At 41.0% G+C, this 20,103-nt stretch overlaps 1 protein-coding gene across 2 annotated transcripts in view; it reads left to right on the top strand.

The window, feature by feature from the left end:
• The window catches only part of arid3a (AT-rich interaction domain 3A), a 61,255-nt gene extending 41,389 nt beyond the window's left edge, over positions 1-19,866 (top strand). The window contains exons 4-9 of one of the 2 annotated variants that reach the window (XM_089001223.1): positions 5,853-5,925; positions 7,758-7,941; positions 8,661-8,908; positions 10,978-11,259; positions 12,022-12,111; positions 13,994-19,866. In XM_089001223.1, the coding sequence (XP_088857349.1) occupies positions 5,853-5,925; positions 7,758-7,941; positions 8,661-8,908; positions 10,978-11,259; positions 12,022-12,111; positions 13,994-14,115 (999 nt within the window). In that variant the 3' untranslated portion in view covers positions 14,116-19,866. Of the gene's footprint in view, positions 1-5,852; positions 5,926-7,757; positions 7,942-8,660; positions 8,909-10,974; positions 11,260-12,021; positions 12,112-13,993 lie in introns of both variants that reach the window. The other variant, XM_089001222.1, reaches the window with a different exon arrangement.
• The last annotated feature ends 237 nt before the right edge of the window (positions 19,867-20,103 follow it).

Raw genomic sequence — 20,103 nt, 5'->3', positions numbered from 1 at the left:
TGGTGACGTCAAAGTTTTCGCCAGTTATGATTGGCTAGTCACATGATTGGCAAGTCACTAGCTAATCATAGTATCACTAGCTGCAAGTGATAAGCGCATACTGGCCAGATCTAGCACACTATATCGGTAGCGAGCTGCATAAGCATATACAGTATAGTGTGTTGATTTAATAGCAGTTTTGTCAACCCACAATGGCTGAAGGACGACTTTTCAAGGAAAAATGGACATCATTAAGAAAGGTTGATCATTTATTTCCTGGCTAATGTACCCTCTTGTGTACTTGCAGTAAATCACACCACACTTTTTTTCAGATGATTGGATTGAAGGCCTAGCGATGAAATCCACGGCCCACCACTACAGAATTGAATGTTTTTGTAAAAGGTATTCAGGCTTGTCTCATCTGGATTTGACTTGAAGCTTGAACTTGAAAGTACTCCAGACATGTTTAAGGTGTTCGGGTCACCACATATGTTTTTATTGGATGCAGGTCTGGACTCAGTTTGGGTCAATCCACAACTCCTATCAATCCACTCTTTGAGTCAGGCTTGTTTGGGTTGTCGTCGTGCTGAAAGATGAAACTCTGCTTTATTGCATCACGTTTGATATATGTTTTTGTATATGTCACAAGGAAAGTAGAAACATGAAAAAGAAGGTTTGAACTATCAGTCAGCCGCCCGAAATCGAGAGCTTGAAGAGTTGTACGCGATACTCCACTCTCCTCTGGGTTGTGGTTTTCGATTGCAAAGCCCTTATTATGTGCTACGTGACACTTGGGTGCCGTTGGCTTCCTAACATCTATTTGCATTAACCGTGGAACAACCCCTCCCCCTATGCACCGAAATAAATCTCCTCCCCACGCAGTATTACTTTCCACCAACATGGTCATAGCTGCAAGTCTGTAGCAACAGGCTGCTCTGTAGTTCCTGATTATTTTCATCATAAGCCACTTTGTTTGGCGTATGAGGCCTCTTCATCATTTATCCTGCTGAAGGGCAATTGCTGACCTACATAGAAGGCCAGGATGGAACCTGATTGGCATTTTTGACCCAAAAAAAATGCGTGTTTTCCCGTGGCTGCGAAGTTGAAAATGTACGAATGTCAAAGTGTCCAACACCATCTGATCTAAATCTTTTTTGTCAACCAAAGTGTCAGTCACATGTTTAAAACCTAAGATGCAGTGGTTTTAGTACAATGAGTTTCTTGCAGGAAAATGAGCCGATTCACAACAATACCAGTTGGCCCGGTTTATTGTGGTTTTTCTAGTTTCTCCTTGTTCATCTGAATAGCTGAGCTTTAATTCAGGAGGGCCCTTCTCACACATTACAAACATGAAAACCATATAGTAAATCAACACCAACCACACCCAGCTCTGCATGATAAGGTATGTGTGACGGTATACATACGTGGTGACTCAGGAGCTGTATTGTGCGTTAGCAGTATCAAGATCACTGAATCGGGGGAAAAAAAACATAAAATCATATTATCTAATCACAGTGGACATGGAAAATTAATTGAGATACAACCAAGAAGGAATTCAAAGGGGGTATAGATGAATACACCAGTGTAACAGGACCTATCAATAGTAAGAAGCCCAATTTGTCGGAGTACTGTATTTTCTGGTGTATTTGGCGCACCCAAAAGCATTGATTTTCTTTAAAAGATGGCCCCGCGCCTTATACATTGGTGCACCTTATATGTGAAGTCCTATTGAGCCACAACAGGTCTCGCAACTACTATCAGTAGCCACCTACTCCATTTCCCCCTGTAGAAGTAGTGCGTAACCCCAGCCTCTACTTTAGAGCCCTATAATGCAGTGTGCCTAATATTTGGACAACTTTTTATCTTTGGGAAACTTTTGTCATTCATTGAAGGTACGCCTTATACTCCGGTGCGCCTTACACGGTATATGGAAAAAGGTTGAAAATACACCATTCATTGGGGTTGCGCTTATACTCCGGTGCGCCTTACATCTGGAAAAAGTTTCAAAATCCACCATTCAATGGGGGTGCGATTTATACTCCAGTGCGCCTTATACACCGCAAAATACAGTATTTTTCAAGCCTTTCTGGTGAAAAATGGAGAATATTTTGGACTCTGTCTCACTCATTCAACTTGATTTCTCTCTTGCGGAATTTAGTCATAATATCGCCACCAAGTATATTATGGCCGAAATACTGCATTAGTTGAAGAATTGAGGCTTATTTATGTCAGTTGTGTTGAGGAAATGACTTCATGTCTGAAAGTCGTTCTTCACAGTCGCCTCAACTCGTGTGCGGCCTGAACACCGCACTATGGCAGTTTTGTGTAGATGCGCTACTTTCACTCAGTCATTTTCCAAACAGTCATTAAAACATAATCCTAATGGTCAATGCAGGATGCTCTTCCACATCTATAAATATCTTCAGTTACCACAATGCTATTGACCCATTACAAGTCACTGGTTTCCAATCTGGAGGGTCATTATCCTCCAAAAAAATACATTGTTTATAGATGACAGCACATCCAGCACTGTGGTCATAGTTGCAAATGGCAATTAGCTTACTTTCCACTTAAGAGGCCAGCGAAAAAAAGAACTATTTGCTGACTCTGAGCGCGGCAGTCATATGAGCATAATCTGCCATCATTCACGTTCCCTTTGCCTCTTTTATGCACCAACATCAGTGGATAATTGAGCTCAAAACCATGCCTTGTTTGCTAACACGCAACCAATCAGCGGTTGCAAAATAGCATCCGAGAATGTGAATTGAAATGATCGAGAAACCATTCATCAGGCATTCTGTTATTGTGCTGTGTCAAAACCGCCCCGTATTCTGAATGAACTGCTACACTGCTAGCGCTGTCCCATTTCCAGTACACAGACATGGATTCGACTGTGTTCCTCCCTAATTAGTGCCGACTTCTGTGATTGCCGCCTGGAGTCTGACACAAAGCAGGATATGTGTGTCCCTTGTCTGTGTTAAATGGCAAAACTGAATGGGACTTGAAACTGGATACAGAATAGCCAATGGAAAATGTGCAATTCACACACTCAACTTATCTTGAAGATGACAAATCAAATCGTTTGGTGTGGAGGGAAACTTTACACAGACCCTCACCTACTTACGAACATTCGAATTACGAACAACGGTACATACAAACATTTTTGTAGCAACTTATGTAGTATTCTCTCCAGTTGTACATGTGCATATCTTTATAAAGCATATATCCCGAAGAGGAGGTTTATGGATGTGGTCAAAGAGGACATGAAGGTAATTGGTGTGAGAGAAGAGGATGCACAAAACCGGGATAGATGGAGGACATTGATTCGCTGTGGCGACCCCTGAGGGGAAAAGCCGTAAGGAAAAGAAGAGGAGGAGACTTATATAAGTCTTAAACAAACATTCCATACAAAATACAGCACTGAAGCAACTTACGAACGAATTCACCTTGCGAACGACCATTCAGGACGTATCTCGTTCGTAAGTTGGGGAGCGTCTGGACTCAGACACTGTTTGGCCACAAAATCTTCCAGTCTGTTGATATTCAAATGATCAAACTCATGTTCACCCCTTTTGCATATTGTAGTTCTAGTTTGCAGTGGTGGCGCACCGGGCGCATTGAACAACCATAATAATGTTTCTTTTCTGAGACAGCTGGTTTTTGTATTTGGTTGAATTGCGCCGTGGACCTCTACCGGCCAATTAGCGCGTGGCGAGTCCGTAGCATACTCCCATAATTTGAATACCTGTGCTGGTACTCCGACAGGTTGATTCAACATTGATGTCTGTAGCCACGAGTAAAATGACTGGTCACTTGGGAAATATTTGTCTGTTTGATAAGGAAAGGGAGGCATGTGGAGAAAATAAAGAATAGTTGGACTGGGGGATGGGAGTAAAGGGGTCATTTCCAAGATTTATGGTGCGGCACTTCACAAAATGCATGCATCCTGTAATTAAAACTCCCCCTTGTCTAAAGCAGCCCTGTACATTAGCAGGAATCCCCCACCACCACCCCATCTCATTTAAACCTATTCAATCCAGCAAGACCCTCCCCCCCCCTTTCCCTGCGCGCACACACGTGCGCGTACACACATACGTTCGAGATAATAAGATCTGATGGCAGCTTGAAGTCTCTAATGAGGGCTGAATGCTACAATGAGGGGCAGTCTGTTCCTGCTTAGAGGCCACTTGTGTCACATCCTACACAGCTTCAGCTGAACTCACTTTTCATTTCCGCTCGGTGACAACTTTGGGCGAGCACAAAACACGTAAGTGCGCGCCGATCCATATAAGGTGGCATGGATCAAAGCACGCCAGCGCTCCAAACAAACCGCTTACTGGCGTTCTGTACTTATGTCGCTCCCTGTGACATGTTTACTTTGAATTTACAGCGAACTGTGTCAGCGACACAGAGATTACAGGTCACATGATAAAAAGTCTATAAAATACTGTTGCTTCAGATTGGAGTGTTTTGGCATTGCCTTCATGGTTTTATGTACTTTGTATGAAACTTACCAGTTGTTCACTGGATCTGTATTGCCCACCATACACCAATGTTTACGCTAACTTCCTTTTTGAGCAAGGCTGGGAAACCAAAGATTACATGTGATCCTCCCATAATTATCCTATTTTTTTTACCTGGCTCAAATTATATCAATCATGCAATTTCCTTTCACACTCAAAGACAACAAAAATCTGATTCATTTATTGTCTTATTACAAACAGAATTTTCAGAGGTGAGGTACTACAATGAATAGAACACCAGAATAATTAACTCATTCACTGCCATTCAATAATTTATTCAGGGATTGAAAATATGACGTAGAGCGCCATTCTCAAATTTGTTCGGGTTTTGGTTTTTCATGCTTGGGAGCCAATAAGCACTGGCCATGTCCTCTGGCAATGTTTCTTCTTTTCCACAAGAGGGCAGCATTTTTTCCATGTTAGTGCTTTGTTTCAGCTTCGGTTGTTGTTCAAGCACTATATAAACCAATATGTATGTATTGCATTGTATTTTGGACCGCCATCCTCATTTCAAGCTCATATAACTCCAGACCCATATAATTTAGGAATTAGCTTTTTTTTCCTATGAAAGAAAATAATCCAAGGTTTCTAACGCTGTATTGAATGTTTATGTACAGTAGTCCTAAAACTCAATATTCTATGGGTCCTGGAATTCAAATGACAATAACAAAACCCCTGGTACTGGAGTGAACACATTTTTGTATTTTGTCTGGCAGTGAATGAGTTAATAAAAAATACATTTTCCGTCAGTCGGAAAATCAATAGTCATTTCAGCTCTGGGGCCTAATGGTGAGTTTCATGTATGTGAAGAGGTTAATGTCTTCCTGTGACCTTTGCTCTCATATGCGACACGAGTGTCAATCTGCGGCTTCAGTGCCCTGATGCCCATGTTGTGATGTTAATATTCTGATCAAATCATAGTTACGCTGCCAAACTATACCGGAAAAAAAAAGACTGTGATCAATAGGCTCCTTGTGCTCCCCCAAGTAGGTACCTCATTTTCGCTGCAAACTTTCACTGAACTTTCCAATCAGCAGCTGCGCCTGCATGAGGTTTTCATCAAGCCTGAGTGGTCCCCAATGTCTCTCTTTGCATGAATGAATGTGGACTAGGGTGTGGTTTTTATGATAAAGCAAGACTTATGTATTTATTTATTTATTTATTTATTTATTTATTTATTTATTTGGGGTTGACATTCGTTGACGCTGATGCTAGTTGTCAGTTATTGCAACAATGTTCTTTTCTACTGAGTGACAATCCTTTTGTCTTTGCTGATCATTATCTTTTCTTAGTCGTGCCAGTATTTTGTAAATACGAACGCCTCATTCTAGCGACTCTTCCTCTCCACAGTTGTATGAACTGGATGTAGACCCAAAGAGGAAAGAGTTTCTTGATGACCTCTTCAGCTTCATGCAGAAAAGAGGTAAGCCACCCGGCAACTCATTGTGACTTGAGCAGGTGTTCAAAATGGACTCCACGCACCTACCCTCTCTTCAAAGAACAACAATGGAAATATAATACAAACACCATCAAGAAATAAAACGAGAGCAAATACCCAAGACAAATTATGTGCACAATATTTCTCTATGATAATCAAAATAATTTTTGACACATTCTTATTGTGTTGTTTATCTTATACACTGCAATTCTGGAATTCAGTTGGGAATTGAAAATATAAAATAGAGCAGGGGTGTCAAAGCCATTAGAATGTTTCATCCCCTCCATATTTTACATCTAGAGCACACAACGAATTAATGAATAACCAGTTTTCAAATTACAGGTAAAAAATAATGACTGTTATTGTGGTTTTCATGGGACAATTTTAAATTTTGGTTCAGACTTAAGCAATTATTATGGAATTTAACAAGTTGGATTTGTTTTCGCGGGCCGAATAAAATGATGTGACGGGCCATGTGATTTGGCCCCCGGGCCTTGACTTTGGGTTTTTCTAGCGTGGGGTGCTGATAAAGCGCTGGCCAGACCTCTGGCAATGTTTTTTTTTCCCTTTTTTTCCATTTTAGCACTTTGTTCTAGCTTAAGCTGTTAAAGCGCTTTATTCAGTAAAACAATATGGACTGCTAATGTTTTTTTCCCTTGAACGAGGGGGTGGAATTTCCCTCTTTTTCCATGTTAGCGCTTTGTTACCGCTTCAGGTGTTGTTAAAGTGCTATATAAGCCAATATGTATGTATTGCATTGTATTTCGGACAGCCACCCTCATTTCAAGCTCATGTAACTCCAGACCCACATAATTTAGGAATTAACTCATTTTTTCTGATGAAAGAAGACAGTCTATGCTGCATTGAAGTTTTATGTAGTCCTAAAATTCAATATTCTGTGGGTCCTGGAATTTGAGTGAAAATGACAAAACCTCTGGCAGTGGAGTGGACACATTCTTGCACATGTCTGGCAATGAATTAGTTAAATAATTGTCGAAGAAGAATTTAAATGTGTGGATGGACACTGATCATTTCTCAATATCAAGAACCCAGAGTAGGGCCTTGTGAACCCTCCAAATGTACTCTTCCAAAGAGTGCATGTACTTCAGAACATACTTTGAATTAACGATAGTCTCTTTTGTAATTGTAACAGCTGTGTACTTGTGAGATCCCCTCATGTAAGGTAGACTCTGAGTCGCATGCTTATCTTTCTCACAGTTGGGTGGGGTCTGTATTCAATTCAGAGATGATTGATTGATGGTCACATAACCTCATTCCCAGGATGTGCTTGTAATAAAGGCATACATTGTATTGAAGGTCAAGACACGAAGGTAAACTGATACGGTTTACCTCGACATCCTATGACACATACGCACACAAACACATATGCACACACACACACACTGGACCCAACATCGAGACAAAAACAAACAAAAAGTTCGCAAACTGTTGTTTTACCAGTTTGGCATCAGAAATACTTAAATATCACTGTCTCTTTATAAATACCATGTATTTTGTTAGTGAGACACTATGTTGGTGATTCATGCCTGACAAAGATCAGAAGCCAAAGGTGGTAGACAAAAGATGTACAGTATACGTGTTTACGATGAAACTAAATTCTTGTGAGTCAAGAAGCATGACGGGTGGGTCTGCTGACTGATCGGAGAAGCTGAGTGCGCCCTCTGCAGGTCGTTACTGGGTATAATCACCCATCTTGATACCATTCTCAAGAAAAAAAAACATGTTGGATAATTTCATTGAATGCAAATTGAGCTCTTGTTTAAGTGTGCATGCTGACGAAAGGGGTCTTGTTCCAGGGACCCCTGTGAATCGTATTCCCATCATGGCCAAGCAGGTCCTGGATCTGTACATGCTCTACAGGCTGGTGACGGAGAAGGGGGGCCTGGTGGAGGTTATCAACAAGAAACTGTGGAGGGAGATCACCAAAGGACTTAATCTGCCTACCTCAATCACCAGTGCAGCCTTCACCCTCCGCACACAGTCAGTAAACACACGCACAACCCTTTTATGACATCCTAATTTGTCTTCTTCCTTGCGTTCCTACTATTATACAATTTTTAACTTGGGGTTTCAAGGAAGAATGCCTACTTCACAATTCTAATGTTTGGGATTCTCCCATGTTACATGTTCTCCCTTTGCCTCATTTTTTTCCTCAAAATATTCAAATTTATACAATAAGTGAAAATCTGCTGCACCGGTGCGAGACACTCTCTTTCTCGCTCTCTCTCTCCCCCTTCTGTGTGTACTGTAGATGTGTGTGTGTGTGTGTGTGTGTGTGTGTGTGTGTGTGTGTGTGTGTGTGTGTGTGTGTGTGTGTGTGTGTGTGTGTGTGTGTGTGTGTGTGTGTGTGTGTGTGTGTGTGTGTGTGTGTGTGTGTGTGTGTAGAAATACACAATATACAGTATGTGTGTGTTTTGAAGTCAGCATAGCTGTTGGGGAAAATGTACCTGCCTACGCTTATTAATAAAACTTGCCTCACGAGAAAAAAAAATACCCAAAATAGCTTTACTTTCACACGGCATCATACTGTATGCGCAACGTTTGTAATTATGTCAGGTTCTTCAGAGGCTGCCTATAATTAGTATCACCGCAAATGCTAAATAGAAGTGTCATTCTCATTCCTCTTCTATTTGTAAATCATTCCAAATGATCTCATTGTTTAATTTGCCCTTTAAAAAGGAATTGTTGGTTCCCTTTAGATACATGAAGTACCTGTACCCATATGAATGTGACAAGAGGGGTCTGAGCAACCCCAACGAACTCCAGGCCGCCATCGACAGCAATCGACGGGAAGGCAGACGACAGAGCTTCGGTGGCTCCCTCTTCACATACTCCCCCAACGGGACACCCACCATGCTGTCTTCGCCAAAGCTCTCCACGCCCACCATGGGTTTGACAGTAGCAACCAATGGGGCCTCGCTCACCCCCATCCAAAAGATCAAGAAAGGTGAGCTTGCCACCCCACGTTGACGTTGACATTCCAAAATAGGGGGAAAGGGAATATAGCAGTGCTGGGCCGTCAGGGCCTGCAAGGCCTTCTCTGCTGGCCTATAAATATGTGAATCACAGACGAAATAATTATACAGTATTTTGGCTATAAATTATTGATTGTCCATAATTCCAAATTGTCTTTCAGCTTCCTTACACTACTTTTCCCCCTTTGCGCTGCTTCCAGGTGTGTGTTTTCATATTTAAGCATTTAACCAATCACATTTCAGCCATCATTCCAGACCAGTGTCAGAAATCTACCTGTACGCCTTCACAATCAGTTTTGCAGGCTCTAAAGCATAAAATTCAATGGCGATTTAACAGTTACTTTCACCTATCAGAGTTAGAGTTGGCAACCCTAGGCCTGCTCAAAGGCGCTGGCAACGTCAGTGTTTTCGCAAATAGCCAATCATAGTATCACTAGCCGCGAATGATAAGCGCATACTGCCCAGAGCTAGCACACTGTATCTGTAGAGAGCTGCATAAGCAAATATATTGTGTTGATTGAATAGCAGTTTTGTCAACCCACAATGGCTAAAGGAGGAAAAGAAATGGATTTGGTTGCAGATTTACTGTTAAAGCCATTTTCAATAGACTTTTCAAGAAAAAATGGACATTAATAAAGGTCGGTCAGTTATTCTCTGGCTAATGGTACCCTCTAGTGGACGTGTAGTAAATCACACCACACTTTTTTTCAGTATTGATTGATACGGAGCCTACCGATGAAATCCACGGCCCGCCACTGGAATATAGATGTGCTTATTTGAGTTGTTGGAAAAGAATTGAAAAGGTCTTTGTAGCCTGCATCCTGGAATGTTCCAAATGAAAAACAGTTTGCATATTGACAATATAAAGAAAGAGGAATATACAGCAACATTGAAGTGGTGACTGAAGAAAATAATTTTGAATTGAGTTGTACACTCTCTGACATTATCGTTGTTGATGTCATCCATTTTTTGAGACCATCATACACTTTAACATATACTTAAAAAAATAATGACTTTTCTTCTGGTGGTGTTTTTTTGTGGGGCAGTTGCTGTTGTCTTAGTTGAATAATAACAATAATAATAATAATAATACATTTAATTTCTAAGCGCCTGTCAAAACTCTCAAGGATATTTTACATAATGAGTTTAAATGTGGGCATAGCTTCATGTTGAGTTAAAAAAAAATCCATCGCTTTCTGAGTAAGCCTCATCATACATTCAGTTAAAGGACAACCAACACCATTTTTTTGTTTTCTAACTAACATCAGAAAAACATTTTATATCATCTAAAATACCCAAAACACGCAGGCTGATATTTTTAGTCAAATGCAAAACACCAATAAAAATGAGTTAAAGTGTCCCAAAACTACTTCAAAATGACCTCAGCGATGCCGAGCCCCCTTGTTGGTGACGTCACGCCATGACGTCTCAAAACAATAGCTTCAGATTCGGAGTAGATGCTTTCTTGTTACTCATCCAGTTATGAAGGTGATTCAAATAGTCCTGAAGAGGAAAGCATAAATGTTTGCAATCGATTAAAGAAGTCCTCCCGTATCAATTGGAGCCGTCAGGACTCCAATGTAGCGTCCCAGAAAATGCGCAATATGGTGCCCAAGCTCTGTTGGAAATGGGCTGATTTGTCTGCTGGGAATTTGTGACAACTAGTATCAAATAGTAGTCTTGGTGCAATACACGATTCACCATCGTGTTATTTATGTGTTTTCCTTCTAATTTCGCCATCAACACGGATCAACACAAAGTTGTTAGACCAAACAAAGTACCCAAAATGCATTGGGTGTCACTTTCTCGGTCAGGGGCGTTCCAGATGTGACGTCACGTCAGGCATCGTCCTCACCTTGAAAACAAGACTTACTGAATATTCAGCGTGAGTCTTAAAACGTAAAATATAGCTATATGCGGTGGAATCTTTGTAAAATACGCTCAGTAGAAGTCATTTGAAGTGATTTTACAAATTATGGACACAACTTCTCCGGAGGCGTCGGTTGTCCTTTAAGTGTTTTTCCTCCCTGCTGTCTAGAAGAAGAGATCAGACAGCCTTTCCATGGAGTTGGTGTACCTCGCATGCCAGTGGGAGCCCTGGCGAATCACTCGGTGGCTGCCGCCGCCGCGGCCCAGGCGGCTATGGCGGCTCAGGTTGCGGCATTGGAACAGCTGAGGGACAAACTGGAGGCCGGAGAGCCACCTGAGAAGAAGATGGCACTGCCAGCAGAGGAGCATCAACGACTTCTGCAGAGAGCACTGCAACACAATTTGCTGGCTATGACAGCCCAGATACCAATGAACATCCGCATCAACCAACAAGGTACTGAAAACAGCAAAGCGATCATGTGGGAACGCTCATGTGCTCCTCTGGGTTACAGATCATCTGCTGTGGCAGACCAAATTAAATGTAGATAGATAAAGAATTGGTTGAACAGTATAATTGATTAGTTGTCATTTAATCAGTTCATTTTGACACCTAACTCGTATATCCATTTCTCAAGTGATACACTCGTAAATCAAGTTACAAAAAAAGCAAAAGGACCTGGATCTGCTCATGGAATTGCACCAATGAGCAGTTATGTTCCTCTTCCAGCTGTGGAGTCTTTTGCCGTTTTACCTCAAAATTTTTGTTATATGCTTTCCTCATACTCTCTTTGCTTCGTTTCAGTTGGTGTCTTATGTCAAAACACATGCTTGACATGTTACCACAAACCTCAGCACCTGCAGGTGTGATAGTTGACATAAATCTTGACCTGTTTAGCATCTAAAAGCGAAACATGCAAGCAAACGTGTAACCACGCATGTCTGTCGGAGGGGATTCCCTCCTATGATAACAAACACTTTAGTCCCCCTTGCTGTTGGTTTCATGTCTGCAGATGTCCGTCTCGGTACAGATTGCACATGTCAAGGTGAAGAAAAAAAACGTTAGCTGTGTCAAAACACAAATACAGCATAGAACCCAAATTTGCAAAAATGAGTATCAGTGCAGCTGCTGCTTGACTTTTGGTTCTGTCAGTCAACACTGAGGATACAAAGATATTTTCACATTGACCCGGGTGCTTTCCCATTCTTGGTGTTTCAGACAGCAGGCAGGACTCTGCCATGAACCTCACAACCAATGGTACAAACAGCATAAGCATGTCAGTCGAGCTCAACGGAGTCATGTACACTGGTGAGTTGCTACAAAACCACAGAAAAGCATAATTGTAAATCATATGTTATTTTAAGAATAACACGAGTGTCTACTTTTTCATGAATTGCTTTTGAAATCACAATCAGAATCATTTTTATTGGCCAAGTATGTAGAACACACAAGGAATTTGTCTCGGTAGAACACGCTGCACTAGTATTATCATGAAAAAGACATAATGTATAAATATGGAGGACACTAATAAAGGCTGACATAATCTAATCTAATTCCTTAGTGTAAAATGGTATACCTCTCAGAAATAACTGTAAAAATGTGCATAATATCAAGTGAGTACAGTGCTGGAGCTACAATGATTGTAATGGGATGCTGTTCCACAGGGTTGTGCAAAATTGTTTAGAGAGTTAATGGCTAGGAGGAAGAAGCTGTTTAAATGTCTGCTGGATTTGGTGCGTATGGATCGGTAGTGCCTGCCTGAGGGTAGTCGCTGGAAAAGGTGGTGAGCAGGGTGCGGAGTGTCCAGTAGGATTTTACGTGCCCTTGTCATGGTTCTCGCAGGTCCTCGAGAGAGGGTAGGGGGGGTGCCAATAATTTTTTTCCGCCGTCCTAACTGTCCCCTGAAGTCGGTATTTTTCCATTTTTGTGGCGGCCCCGAACCAAACCGTGATGGAAAAACACAGGTTTGATTCAATGACTGCCGTGTAGAAATGCTGTAGGAACTGCTGTGGCAGGCCATGCTTCTTCAGCAGCCTCAGGAAGTACATCCTCTGTTGATTAGTTGAGGGATGGGCAATTGGGGTTTTTTATGGAGGAACTATTTGTTTTATTTAAAGTGTAAAACATCATAAGAGTGAATGCCTCACTAAATGAACAAGGGGTCCTCTGTGTACCATGCACTCAACATACAGTATTTCCAAGTTAGTAGCAATGAGCAAGGAAATTGTATTTTCAGCAGCATAAGAATAGATCACCAGGGAGCTCAAAAATACATACTCATTTCAAAATAATACATTTTATTTCTAAGCGCCTTTCAAAGTGCTGACTGTTTGCTATTTGATTGCTTTGTATTTAGGACTGATAGATTTTTATCATACAAATAACTTGTAGAATTGTAGACCTGGTGCTCAGATTATACTGCCATTTATTGCTGCTAAATGATGGGTGTGCTTAGTGCAGTCCATCTTGACTCGTTGACTGCCAGACAAAAATGTGTCCACTCCAGTGCCAGGGGGTTTTCGTCATTTTCACTCAATTTGCAGGACCCACAGAATATTGAGTTTTAGGACGACATAAACATTCAATGCAGCGTAAGAAAGCTTAGACTCTCTTCTTTCATCAGAGAGTTAATTCTTAAATTATATGGGTCTGGAGTTATATGAGCTTGAAATGAGGGCGGCTGTCTACGTACATATTGGCTTATATAGCGCTTTAACAACACCTGAAGCTGTAACAAAGCGCTAACATGGAAAATGAGGGAAATTCCGCCCCGGCAGTTCCCGCAAGAAATACCAAAACCCGAACAAATTTGGAAATGCCGGTCGGTCCACGTCATATTTTCAATTCCCGAATAAATTTGGGAATCACAGTGAATATGAGTTACTCTGAGTGTAGATGGGTGTTCGGAAATAGCAATGAATTAGTTAATGTTTCTCAGAAATGCATGTTATTTTATGGAACTATGCCATTTTTCTCTCTTAAACAAAGTATCATTGTTGTCTGTGCATTTCAAATCACAGAAGGAGTCTTTTTCTCCCATATTTCCTAATGCACATTCGTGACAAAGATAGTCTCTAAAATGGGACCTGATATCAGAGCGCCATGTGAAATGCCACTAATCTTTTTGCGTGGAAGGAAAAGGACTTCTGTGTATTTCCTGCAATGTACTTTTCACTCTTTTGTTTTCCAGGTGTCCTTTTTGCTCAGGCATCAGGGATGTCTCTCTCCAGCAAGCCTGTCGGCAGTCGTATCTCTCCTCAATTGCAGCAGCAGACCACACCTACCTCAAACTCCAGCAACCCAGTGTCTTAACAAGCCCACAGCGTGTCCCAGCGCGTCTCTTTTTTTTTTTAACCCAAGCTACATAAAGCCAAAAAAAACACACACAACAACCTCATTTTCTATATAATCTACGCCAAAAAGAGAAAGCATACACAAAGACACAAACTAATGCAATCACTTGAAATACATTCTCAGGTTCTGTCCTCAATTCACCTTTTTTGTTCTTCATACAGCCACAATACTTTTTGGAGGAAAATATCCCAACAGAGAGCCAGTATGTGTTAAACAAAACAAAATGTATGTACGTCTTGTGAATTATTTATTTCTACATACATGTTCAGCTTCTGGAAGAACAAAAGAGAGGTTCATCAGCAGGGGAGGGGTAATGCACTGTTTACACTTAACCAACACAGCTACTGACTGACGGCAAGGGTTCATCCTCTCCTTTTTGCTTGTTGTTTATTGTTATTTTGACCTTCATTGTGGCGTTTTATTATTTGGATCTTGATCAATGGTATCACTGCACGAAAACATTGATATCAGTAGAATTCTATCCAAAGAGTACAAAAAATATTGTCTTATTTTTCATCAGAAAGGTTTGAAACGTACCGTACGTATTTTGCGGTGCATAAGGCACACCCCCAATGAATGGTGTATTTTCAATATAAGGCAACCCGGAGTATAAGGCGCACCTTCAATGAATGAAAAAGGTTTTCCAAATATCAGAATTATCTTTATTGACTAAGTATGTAGAACACACAAGGAATTTGCCTCTGGTAGAACACGCTGCACTAGTATCATCTTAAAAATTTTCAAAGTGGCACCATACAGTTATATTTGGGTTACTGTTTAGAGAGTTAATGGCGACGGGGGAAGAAGCTGTTTAAATGTCTGCTGGATTTGGTGCGCATGGATCAGTAGCGCCTGCCCGAGGAGAGTCGCTGGAAAAGGTGGTGCGCAGGGTGCGGAGGGTCCAGTAGGATTCCCCTTGTTTCGATTCTTGCAATGTGCAAGTCCTCGAGGGTGGGTAGGGTGGTGCCAATATATAACATATATATAATATGTAAATGTATAAAAGTTATCCAAATATAAGGCACGCCACATTATTAGGCGCTGCAGGAGATGCTGCCGTTACGCATGACTTCTTCTATGGAGGAAAATGGAGTCGTGGCTGCTTACAGTCGTTGTGAGACCTGTTGTGGCTCAATATGACTTCACATATAAGGTGCACCTGCGTAAAAGGCGCAGGGTCATCTTTTGAAGAGGATGAAGGCTTTTGGGTGCGGCTTATACTCCGGAAAATCCGGTATATGCCGTTTCTGTGAGCTACTTGTCTGTAAACCAGATACCAGATGTACATAGCATCCGTTGAAGAGCAGTCTTGATGAATATATTTGGCAACCAGATGACGTGCCCACTGGACTCGTGCATTGTCCTCTTTTTTCCACATTGCAAGGTCAGTTCTATAATTGACTCATGTCAAAGCTAGCTCAGCATGCTTCACCTTTCTCATCTTTTGCTTTTGCTGCACTTCAGCATGCATTGGCCTTGATGGCCTCCTCATGACGTTTCTGCCAGCTTCAGGAAGTGAATGATACTCAGATTGCTCTCAGGAGTCCATATAACTTTAGTGCTTTCGACGTCTGTGCAGGAAGATCAATTTGTGTCTTGATTTCCTGTTCTTAACTCGTTTTTCTCTTGAGGTGATTGTCTGAAGGTCAGATGCATGCCTGTATTTGTGGATCAAGCCTGAAGGGAAACGGATTTTCTTTCAGGAGTTCACAGGACCAGTCTATCCACTTGATCCTTGTTGTCGTGAAGACCCTCGTTCGGACAATCGCGTGTCAGGAGGGGACTCACAGCGTCTCAGAGGATTTGATGTAGTTAAATTTGTATCTGGCGCTTTCTTGTTGTGTTTTTGTGTTATAGACGTCAGATACGTATAAATATATCGATATATTTTGTGTGTGTTTTGTAAAGCAGGACTCTGTGCTTCTTATCTAAGTGCTTATTAGCCTTATCCTGCTGTTTGGTGGACCAGGTCATCCTCAGATTTCTGAGATGAATGATTTAACTTTTGTTACCTCTGCAGTGGTTGTCAACTGCCGGGCACACTATGCCAAACGACCTCATTCCTACCAAAACTGGGCATGAATCATGCTTTGATGATAGGTTCTTTTATTTTTCTGTTTTAGGCAAATATTCTGTTGCTTTGATCAGATCCTTGCTTTCCAAACCCCGGGTCACCACGGACTGCTAGGCAAACGTGTCTGAGAAAACGCTCTGTACTGCTCACACCGTGATTGTCCTGCATAATCTCACTTTCCAGTTTGTACCAAATGGAATTCACACAGGAATATTATGTACGTACGTACGTAAGAGAGGTGTGTATGAATACTGTAATGTTAGGATAAGATCATATGATTACCAGAGCAATGTCAATGTATGATGGGGGAAAAAATTGAAATCATTTGAGAGGTTTTAGTTCAAATTTTGGCTCAAGTCTGGAGTTTTGTATGGTTGTCCCTGTGTTAGCCTGAATTTTCTATCTGCATTCACGTTCTAAAAACATACTTTAATTGCACGTTAATTGCAGATTTTGTAGATTCATCCGTACGTGTTAACTCATTTGCTCCCAGGGAGACTCCAGTCCCAGGGTTTTGGTCATTTTCACTCAAATTCCAGGACTACATAAACATTCAACGCAGCGTAAGAAATCTTAGACTGTTCTTTCATCAAGAAAAAAAAAAGTTAATTTGTAAATTATTTGGGTCTGGAGTTATATGAGCTTGAAATAGGGGCGGCTGTACAAAAGGCAAATGCTGCCCCCTCGTGGAAGGGAAAAAACATTGCCAGAGGTCTGACCAGTGCTTGATCAGCACTCCCTGCAAGAAAAAAACTAAACATTCGGGAATGGCTCTCCACATCATATTTTCATTTCCCCAATCAATTCAGCCAAATAACACCCGGATGAGGCTTAAGCTCTCCAGCAATAAGGACAACTACTCTAGAAAATGGATGGAGCCTTCACTATCTTAGACTGTTACATATACATATTTGCTTTTGTGATTGAATAACGTTGCTATTATAATATTCCAACTTTATTCTCATAACTTTACAATTTTGGAAAGCTGTTTGTTTTGTTTTTCCTTTTGACTCTTCGGAATCAAGTCATTGCCAAAGCAGATGTGAGCCAGAGTAGCAAAGCGCACAGCTGATCTGTGGTGATATAGTAGGTGACATATATTGTCTTTTGAAGCGTCACCTGCTACTACAGCCCAACAACAGATTCAAACGGTGCCATCGCCCCCGTTTTCCAAACGCTAACTGTTTTCTTTCCTACATAAGGTATTTTCAAAAATTTAAGTTAGGTTAAAATAATGCGATTAGCAGCACTGTACAGGTGTACTGTCAGTATCAGTTTCCCCAAATATACACGATGAGCAACTGCACTTGAGTGATACAACACAGCAGACTTTTTTATTTTAACATCAAGGCTTCATGATGGTTCAACGGTGTAGTCGGAAAGCTCTTCACGCATTGAATAGTACTTGTGAAGATATGGCATTGTATCGGTATCATGTTCTCAAGAGTAGATTCTGTGAAGGCGAAATAACAAGGATGGATAGTGCCTTCTAACCATGAACAGTAGTACAGACGCACTCGGAAGCTGTGCAAACATTTAAACAACGCATTACTAAATATATGACTCAAATGTGTCAATAACAAATTTCCATATTTGTTTGCAGACTAACTATGAATACCCTACTGGGCTTTTCTTATGTTGTGTAAACTATTGCTACAAGTTCTACATATGACATAATGAAGTACTTTATATTACAAGGGGGGAATGCGTTTGCCTTTTTTTTATTAATTAGCAGATGTCAGAGATGCTGTAAAGGAGCTGACAATCAAATCAAGGCGCTCTAGTAAAAAGCAGCTGTTTGGGGGAGGGATGCTGGTAAGAATGAAATTCAATCAATCTTGAGCGAAAGGATCAACGTTGCATTTTTTTAAACACATTTGTCTCCATGACCTTTTGCCCCTTTGGCAACATTCAAGCACCAACACCCCCCCCCCCCCCCATCAGCCTCCCCTTCTCTTTGGCATGGATTTGTGTTTGTTCAACCAGTACTGTGAAATATTTGAACAGTTGCTGTCTTTTTATGCCCCCCTCAAAAACTGCATGTCAAGCTAAGGTTGCCGTGGTGTTTTTTTTTTTTTTTCAGTGCATGCCGGGTGACAATCAGGAGACATTGTCAAAACACTGTGTACCTCCAGACACTCTAAAAATCCCTTCAGCCACTGTTTCGACGCCTTTCTACCTCAATGATTTTAACACGCTGGGGGAGATCATGATATTGATTAAGTTAGCCCTCCACTAATGACCACGGACAATCAGATATCAGCTAATTGGGGTCTTCTCTCTTGATTTGTTGCCATTGCCTTATGGAGAGGCAACGGAAGGTTGTGGTAAGGGCGCCCCGCCGTGGAAAGGTTTTGTTGTTGAACCCTCCCAGTGGTTGAATATCTTTACGGGGTTTTCTTTGTTTGGATTGAAAAAAGAAGAAAAAGCGTTAAAGTGTTGATTTTAGATGTGTTCAGATTGACTCTGAAATTGTCAGACTTTATTCTTACTTGTTTTCTCCAGTAGCTCTTGTTAAGTAGAATCCTCCATGTAAAATGCATTTTTTTTTTTTTGGGGGGGGGGGGGGGGGGGATGTCTTAACTCAGCAAAGAAATTGTATTTTTTCCCCTTTTGTTATGAATGCAGTTCATTTGGATTGAATGCAGTCTCAAGTGCATCTACACATTTGTGTCGATTGGACAATTTCACTTGATCCACATGCTCGCTGTGTACAAAAAATATCATACTTAAAGAACTTTAACTATTGCTGCTGTCAATCCCTTCATGGACCATACATCAACATTTTTAATGGGTCTGAATGCTTCTGGAACATCAACACTGCCTCCGTCGTCTCTGATCAGGTGGACTGCAGACAATGAAGATGACAAAGTAACAAGATGCCTTCTGCTGTGACAATTGTATGAATCACCATGTATTACTAAGATTCGTGGAGTAGAATATCTCTGAAATATGGCTTTTTAGGGCTCTGAATTATATCATGTATGTTTGTTTTTGCTATTTCTTTGCTTATTTTTCTTAATGCTGTTGCAAACCAGAACGCAGAGATTACATTTGAGAGCAGATTTATTATCTTAAAAATGATGATGATATTGGAAGAGAATGATAATAATGTGACCATTTTAGGGGAGCTGGTGTGCTCCTCAAGTCTTCAGCGAACTTCAGAACTTTGGGAAGCGAGGCGCTGTGCCTTGTCTCTGAAAACTTCTCAGGAAAATCTACCTCTACCTCCATTTGGATGTATTCACCTCAGTTGGGTGTCTAGTTCCAGTTTTGTGGGCGCACAGAGAGGGCATATTACAGCCCAACTTCTACTGCTGATGCAAGAGCAGAGATCCCACTGCTCTACAGTACTGCTTCTGGAGTACCGTTGTTAGCACCACAAGTAGTCTTTGGTATGTTCACTCAATATGTGCTTATTCTTTCTTTATCTATAGGCTACAAACATGATTTTAATGAACGGGATGTGTCCTAATAACCTGGGTAACAGTGCTGTGGGAAGGCAATGCAGCATTTTATTTCTCTCTATCTTGAATGGTGAAAAGTTATTCTTCCGTATTTACTCAATATGTGTTTGTGTGAATATTTTAAATTTGAATTTGAAATTAATAAAATATCAGCTTTCTTAAATGTCATCACTGCATTCGGTATATTTTGTTGAAACTTTCAAGGTGCGACATTCGTTCAAATGAAAATTGAAACCGTGTGAACCCGCATTCCTCTTAAACAATGACAATGCAAATTAATGCTTCTTGCATTGACGACATACAATATGCAAAACATGCACATTTTTAAGAAGCAGTGGATAAAGGTGAAAGGCCTTCGATCAGAAACGACTTACTATCAGGGGCAGAGTACATGAGAAGCTCTCA

Source organism: Hippocampus bargibanti, linkage group LG07, assembly GCF_051943395.1.
Source record: "Hippocampus bargibanti isolate YZ-2025 linkage group LG07, ASM5194339v1, whole genome shotgun sequence".
NCBI classification, from domain to species: Eukaryota; Metazoa; Chordata; class Actinopteri; order Syngnathiformes; family Syngnathidae; genus Hippocampus; species Hippocampus bargibanti.
This window is presented reverse-complemented; position numbering and strand designations above follow the sequence as displayed.